Source organism: Alligator sinensis, unplaced genomic scaffold, assembly GCF_000455745.1.
Source record: "Alligator sinensis unplaced genomic scaffold, ASM45574v1 scaffold1416_1, whole genome shotgun sequence".
Lineage (NCBI taxonomy): Eukaryota > Metazoa > Chordata > Crocodylia > Alligatoridae > Alligator > Alligator sinensis.
Window position 1 is genome coordinate 402,176 of NW_005842714.1, and position 8,316 is coordinate 410,491.

Sequence of the window (8,316 nt, forward strand, 5' to 3'; positions counted from 1 at the left end):
ACAAATTCAACTGTAATGACAGTTAAAAAGAATAGTGTAAAAAAACCCAAAACAAACAAAACCCTAAACAAAACCCCCAGAAAGCTAAAACAAAGATCATCTAGTTGCAGATGCTCAAAGGTCAGCATTGTAGAAGATGTTAGCGAATAATGAAGGCTCATCTGTGACTGGACAGACCACTTTTTTTTTTATTCAAATGCACAAAGTAACATGCAAGAGGAAACAACCATCCAATATCAGTGTATTAGCACAATAACATGTCATTTGCAGTACTAATATCTGGTTTTAATCCCCTATCACTGAAAGTTTGTGTGTGTAGGCCTGCTGTACAAAGGCAAAACAAAATTCACCTGTACACTGTTTTTCAAACTGCATATTTTAAGGTAGCTTGCAAAACCATGAATCAGAAGCTCAGTAAAGTGACTAATCATATCCACTGTGCAATGCAGAAAAGCTCTCCAGTGTCCCTGGATGGTAGATACCATTTTATTGAGAAAGAAATGCTGGCTTCGACATACAAGCTACTGCCTATGCCGGGGTGGCTAACCTGCAGCACAGGTACAAGTGGCCTGAGCAGCCTGTGTGGCAAATGGCAGAAGAGGGAGGGAGCAGAAAGGAGAGCAGCAAACCTGGCAGGGGAAGGGAATTGGAATGACACTCCGGAAGGTGAAGGGCTAATTTGTGGCATGACTGCAAGGTTGGCCCCCACTGTCCTATCCTTTTTAAAAAGTGCTAAGGAATTTTTAATTATTATCAGGAAATAAATGAGAAATTCAGCTGAAGAGAACCTACCTCTGTTGTTTCACTAGCTGCTGTACTTTCCTCCTTCTTCCTTTCCTCCTCTTCCTGTTCCAGCTCTTTGATGCTCTCTTCCAACACATTAGGCCAGAAATCACCTTCAAAGTAAGGCAGCTCCTTGGCACTGGTCAGCCTGTCCTCAGTTGCTTGCTTGAAGATGTCCTGTTAAGTGCATCACAGAAGGTAAAGAACAAATTAACAGAAAGCCTCAAAACACAAAAACCAGGGACAGACAGAGACATTCACATACCTCTGAGCATTATCACCACTTTCAAGAGGGGCGTTACAACATATGGCTCAGTACAGTTCCAGTCCACTGAGTTACTCTATCTGGCCTAACAGGCATCTGAGTGGGTTGGTGAACTGAGGGGCATACCTAGCTGTGGACAACAAGGTCTGTTGTGGAACCCAGGACCCTGGGGCCCTCGTGCACGTGGCCTTCCACAGCAGAGGGCTGAGCGAGTGCTGTAACAACACAACCCTCACTCACCTTAAGGCTGTCTGATCCATTGCTGCTTATGCCACCACTGCCATGACAAACAACAAGTCTAGGCTATGGTCACTTGCTGCCACCACCCTGTGCCATATTCAGCCTGCAAGCACCTCTGTGCTGCGGATATGGCTCAGGGCACAAGATGGGTTCGAAATCTAATATCCAACATACCACTGGTTCTGAAACCATAGCAAGTTATAGCATAACTTGCAACCATAACTAGCCCCCTCCCCACAGGGATCTCAAAAGTCTGATAAGCTGCATGGTGATCAGTGAAAAAAATTTGAGGGTTTACAGTGTCCCAAGAAGTTTGGGAACCAAGGCAATATATGGATGCTTGAAAAGGTCCTGTTTCTGGATGGAACTGTTTACAGCATATTTTAAAACAAGTTGTATATACGTAAGCTTGGCAGAATTTGATTTTTATTATTTAACCTTCATACATTTCCATGGGGTAATTTCCTACCCCAGACATATTTTGTGCAGTATCTAAAGTTAATTAATTCTAAAAAAAAATTCTTTTTAGGACATTGTCACTGGCACTGCAGTGTACAATATCCCTAAAGAACAGCCAGATTACATGAATGGTTTGCTCTCTGTGGATAAAATACTGCCCAGGGTAACATGTTATCCCAGGCATGAATGTGTTTTTCCATATGGGGTAACAACTTGCCCAAGCCCATGTTAACACATTGGGGTAACTTGTTAGCCCAATGCAATTTCTGTATAAATGACAGGCCTAGACCTGTTTGGCCATTTTGGGTGGATGCATCTGAAAGGACAGCATCCATTCATACCTCATTCATATCCATTTCAGGTATCCATGGCAACCCATGGATGGCCATCCTCCACCCTGCTTTTGCAGAAGATGTGGTAATCCTTTTGCTAACCACTTTGTTTGCAGGCTGCAAAACCATCAAAACACCTTGCCCTTTGCCAAACCTGCCCCCCCCAAAAAACCCCCCAACACTTTGTTACACCCAAATCCACCTCTGCTCTCTTTTCATGGCAAAACTCCGCCTCAACTGCCCTCTTCATAACACACAAGCTAGTTTGCCTGCCTTTGTTGGAAGTGAGGACAAGGAGCAAAGGGACAGCAGAGAAGAAATAGAACAACATCATACTGCAATACAGCGTACCTTCAACGGTACGGGTTTGACACCCCTCATGGCACTTTTACTTACTCTCAATAAGCCCCTGCATGTGTGGTTTCCAAACAGCATCCACCCACGTTTGGCTTGCCTGCAAAGGGTGGATGCTGGTCTCTGGCTTCTATGCACAGGAGGAGAGGGTGCTACCTGCGCTGCCATAGGGCAGGGTAGAATTGCTTCTGTTACAGCATAGGTGGAGAGACTCGTCTTTGATTGTTATTTATATGCATTCAGCAGCAATCAATTTTTTTTTTCTGCAGTCCAGGATGAGAAGGCAGTACATATTCAGTGCTGAAGCCTGTCTTGCACAGGTAACTGCGGATGACAGCGACACATCCACTGATGAAATCTTATCCTAAGGCAGTGAGGATGCTGACTTTGTTCCAGACATGGGAGACTGTTCAGAGCAAGACGACCATGCATCTACAGAAGCTTCATCCAGCTCAGATGAGGAGTTGGTGCCACAAGCAGAAGTGACGCCAACACTTCCAATGGGAAAGGGAAGAGGACCACCCTGGGGCTGCCGTGGAAGACTGAGGAGAGCTACAGAAGGACGTGGAAGAGAACCACTGCCACCACTCCCAGAAAACACTGCAGATGAAGATACTTTTAGAAGGAGGAATGGCAGACCGTGGGGAAAAAAGAAGTCCACAGCTAATACATCATCGGAGAATAGCCAAGGACATACTCCATGGAAGTGCTGGGCCAACAAGAGAAAGTAATAATAAAGACAATGGTGGGAAAGGTTCCACCTGTTTCTCTCACACGATATCCTGACTTATCATAAGAGAAACAAACAGACAGGTAGAAAGAAGATTCAGGGAGTGGAATGATAGCCACCCTGAAAATAGAAAGGAGTAGAAAAAGCTGGACAAAAACAGAGCTAAAAGCCTATATTGGCCTCCTACCACTGAGTGGTCTATACCACAGTGGTCATGAGGCACTGGAGGAGTTGTGGGAGCAATGCACCGGGCAGCCTTGGTTCTGTGCCACCATGAGTTTAAAACGATTCCGTCAAATCACCAACTACCTAAGAATTGACAACAAACTGACATGCGAGGAAAAGAGAGCTGTGGACATGCTTGCTGTCTTCAGAGATATTTGATCACAATTTGTGAAGCAGCTCAGGAAATGGTATATTCCATGAATATACCTGATGGTTGATGAGCAGCTCATTGCGTTCAGGGGTTGCTGCCCCTTCAGACAGTATATGTCCAGCAAGCCTGCCAAATATGGCTTGAAAATTTGGTGGTGCTGTGATGCAGCAACATCATTCCCCCTGTCTGGAGACATCTACCTGGGCAAGCAACCAGAAGCTCCATCCACGTCAAGGTAATCTTGGTACCCAGGTCATTGAAAAACTGGTTCATCTCTGGTACAAGAGGGGAAGGAATATTGTGGGTGACGGTTTCTTCACAAGTACTGACCTGGCAGAAAGACTACTACCACAGGACTTGACCTATGTGGGTATGAGTTGGAAAAACAAGGCCAATATCCCAAACGAAATGCAAGCAACTTGAAGAAGGGAAACTTTTTCATCCATTTTTGCTTTTGATGGGGAACTCACCCTAGTTTCCTATGTTCCAAAGAAGTCCAAAGTTGTGCTGTTGCTGTCAAACATGCACCATGACTTGTCTGGGTGGACAGCAAAGAAAGCCGGACATCATCCATGACTACAATAAAAACAAGACTGGGGTGGATAACCTTGACTGCTTAGTCCATATGACCACCTGCAGATGGAAAATCAACAGGTGGCCAATGACACCATTTTTCAATATGCTGGATGTGGCTGCCATTGCCAGCCTCATTATTTGGCTAGGCCACACCGTAAACTGGAAGCAAAAAAAAAAAAAAATCACATTTAAGAAGACTCTGCTTTTTTTTTTGCAGGAGCTTGGAGAACAGTTGATCAACAGACAAATAAAATGAAGAATGATGGATACATATAACCTAAGTCTGTCAAGTCTTGTATGATGGCCCTAAAGTACAAACTGCCACAACGTGCCCCAGTGTAACCTTCTGCAAGCATGAGTGGATGCTGTGCTTTTTGTCCAAGGACAGATGACTGCAAAACCCAGAAACAATGCAAAGATTGTAATTTATCTATTTATTTGTGTGCACCACGGTACATCACTGCTGCTTTGTGAGGAATGCAATATTTAGTTAAAACAGTTAGGAAATGTTTTTGGAAGTAACTGTTAGTTTGAAAATTGTGCACTGCAGACTTTGCAAATTGTGCATTCACGTTTTGAAACTCCAGAAAAAGCTGACATTTTGTTCAGAGTTCTCAAAAAATAATATTTTGGGTTCAAATCATCATAAAAACTCTTTCAAACAATCTGTATGCTTTAATAAATAGTTTTTGGTACATTTATACTGTTGTCACTGGTTCCACTTTGTTCATGTGGGTGGGGTAACAAGTTACCCCATGAGACCAACAACGATGAATTGCGGGGTAACAAGTTACCCCATGAGAACAACAGTTACGGTTTCATGAAAATGAATGAGGGTTAAATAATTCTGACGGACAATACTGATGTTTCTTTTAAAGCATTTATTTAGATTTTTTTTAATCAATTTAAATTTTCAGGATTGTGCAGTTTAACTGCCCCACTGTGACATATGTAACTACTGTAGGGCCGCCACTAGCTGAGCAGCAGAATTGCCATCAGTCCCTGCTCCCCTTGCCCAAACACTCTCATCCATTTTTTCACTTCCTATTCCTTTGTTCCCAGTTCCTTGGCGTTTTCTGGGAGTTGCAGCCCAAACCCCTGTCCTCACAGACTCCATCAGCCAGCATTTTTCTTGAGTCCCTTCTACATATTTTGATTATTAATGACGGAAATATTTTTCATTAGTCTACAAGTGTGAGGCAAAAATCAATGTTTATCAAAGTTTACTGATAAAAAGTCAAATCCTGCCGAGCCTATATATAAACTGTGTTTAACTGTATAAATTCAGACGCAATACAGGATTTCTATATAGTTCTTTCAAAAGAAAACATTTTAAATCAGAAGACAAATTCCCAAGCAATACTCTTACTTGAGCCACATGACAAAGCCTGACAAATTATAAAGATTATACTATTTCATAGCTTTAATAACTGCTATTTCTGCTCAAATTATGACCAAATTACAGCTATATACATACAATAAAAAACTTATGATTACTTAAATATTAGGAAATAAAAAGATCACCTATGTCACTTTTGCATTACACTAGAGAGCACAAACATTTTTTGTGGGTATTATTAAAAGAAAACAAAAAGTGTAAACAGCTATTTGGATAGATGCTGCTCAAGTGTCATATTCCATACACTGCAAGGCTTCTAGGAGGGATTATTTCCCTTACAAACCTTAACAAGCTATGCAGCTCTTTCCTTACTCCATTAAAGAGCCTTCAATTGCTTGTTCTTACTTTACTTGCTTCACTAACAACAAAGTCTTCCTTAGCTGCGCAATTTTGGGTACGGCAGGGGAACTCCATGTAAACATATATGCAGCCTAGAATTTGTAGTTGCTCAATCTGGTCAAATCAAAACTATCTTTGGCTGAAACTCAAAAAGCACTTCCCCAAATTCTAACTTTGGTTTTCAACCCCAGGCAAATCAGCACCACTGCTATTCATAAAAAGACCAATTAAAAAAAAAAAAACCTCCCCCTTTTTTCCTCAAAATTAGCAAATATTTTTTGCTCAAAAGTTTTAAAAACTGCCCTTAGGGCAAAAAAAAAAAAAAAAAAAAATGAAGAATTAAAAATCAGTAAGTGGCTAAGCATAAAAATATTTATAAAATGTTACTATTGCTGCCACTTCTCTTGTAGCGCAGAAGAATATTAACTAGGCTAACAAACACTAGAAATAATTCAGAAAGTAAAACATATACAAACCTTGTAGTCATGAATGATCCTCTCAGCAAATGCCTTGTCTAGCATCTTCTTATACCATTCTTGCAGACGTTTGGGTTTGGGTATTTTCTGATCAGGAGGATGGCAATGGAAAATATAGTCATCTCCTTCACTTGGGGGACAAGCCCAGATGTGACCCGTCACATACCTGCAGATTACATGCAAAACAGAATATTTTTATTAGCGTCTATAAAAAAATCCTTTGCTTTATCTGTGCACAAATTCAGCCAAATTTGAAAGTGAATTCAGACTCCTTAGTTTCTTAGTAAGATGCTGGGTAGCATATGATGGAAATATTTCCTTTGTGTGGAAGAGATGGGAATGTGCCTATGATCTAATTATGAAGCTTCAGTCTTACATGAACTACTCATGTACCTCCTTCCTGTTCTAGTGGGTGGAAAGAATAAAATGAAAAGTCAAAAGGTTAGGGGAGAAAAATTCTCTGGATGGGACAACACTCCATGCTTACTAGTTAAGAAATCTAAACCCTACCTTCATTGTAGAAGTGCATGTTCCATAATTTTTTGAGGGAGGGTAAAAGAGAGACCGTCTTAAAATCGTATCTGCCTCCTAATCCCAGACCACTCAAAATACAGCATTAGTCTCCCCTCTATGTAGACTAATCATATCGTACAAGTGACACTGAACAGAGCTTTGCAGAAGAGCTCATCAACTTGCACTCACCCCAGTTTCTTCACGTATTCCAGATATCCAATAAGGATTTCATGATAAACAGCTGTTCGAAGGCATCGGGGCCGGAAGAAATGAATACTATCTAGATAGGATATGTACACACGCCTATGGGAAAAAATGAGAAAAAACAAATACTAAATTAATAAGTGCATTCCAAAACAGTTGCTTTGCAATAGCCCAACTGGCCAGGGATCTGGAAATTAGACATTCCAGGCAAATTTGTGGAGCAGTAGCACTATTTGCTGGTGTAAGGGGAAGGGGAAAAAAAAAAAAAAAAAAAAAAAAAATCAGTATTACAAAGGTTACAGGAATACAAAAGTAAGATGCTGTCAACACGTTTCACATTTTATATAGCATCTGCGAAAGTAGGCTGCTGACTGTGAAAACTTATGCCTTGTTGAACAAGTGGATCTCTAAGATGCCACCAAGCCCTGCCTTCTTTCTAGGCTTACACTAATACTATACTAGCACTGTGAAGATGACTGCATCTCTAGCCCCCATACCTGAAAATACCTACAGTTATCCCCTACTTGTTTATAATCATAAGGAATTTAATTAGCAACAGGCACTGGTATGGGAGCAGATGTGTACCTTGTGTTTGGAGGTGGACAGTCAGAGCCGTATTCCTGTACATGCATGCCAAAGAAGCACACATCCACACCATCTATCTCCTCAAAAGCAAACAGAGCCTTGGTTCGATAAGGGAAAGATTCTGACATTTCACCAGAATCCACAAACCTGCAAGAAAGGGAGAAACTTATCAAACAATTAAAATTCTATCAAAATCAAAAACACCTTTTACACAGTTATTGTTGATTCTGCAGAAACATGCCCCAGAAGTACCGTCTGGGGCACACTGTACATATTAAAGTTGCACCCTGGAAATGCAAGATCAGATTGTATAAAATCTGATTGCAAGGAAAGGCTTCCCATATAATTAACCTCTGACTCAATATATGCTGCAAAGTACAAAATGTCTGCAGAAATTGCCAGTTTCTAAATAAACGATAATTAGCTATAACACATTTAACTAAGTGAAACAGAACCAACACTGCCATTCTTAAAAGTAAAACTAAAATACTTTTATGGATAAAGCAGTTTAAAAATGCCCTGTTTATCATGAATTGCCCGTTTACTATAAAGGCACTTGCAGAAGCCAAAGTAGATAGACAGAAAGAAGAAAGTTAAGGAAAGATTCATAGATTCATAGATGTTAGGGTTGGAAGGGACCTCAATAGATCATCGAGTCCGACCCCCTGCATAGGCAGGAAAGAGT

At 41.0% G+C, this 8,316-nt stretch overlaps 1 protein-coding gene across 1 annotated transcript in view; it reads right to left on the reverse strand.

Moving 5' to 3' along the window:
• Positions 1 to 8,316, reverse strand: part of CREBBP (CREB binding protein) — a 190,440-nt gene that overhangs the window by 11,972 nt on the left and 170,152 nt on the right. The window contains exons 26-29 of the mRNA XM_014524970.1: positions 7,632 to 7,778; positions 7,032 to 7,145; positions 6,330 to 6,495; positions 793 to 960 (exon numbers count right to left, since the gene is read on the reverse strand). Coding sequence (XP_014380456.1) covers positions 793 to 960; positions 6,330 to 6,495; positions 7,032 to 7,145; positions 7,632 to 7,778 — 595 coding nt within the window. The remainder of the gene's footprint in view (positions 1 to 792; positions 961 to 6,329; positions 6,496 to 7,031; positions 7,146 to 7,631; positions 7,779 to 8,316) is intronic.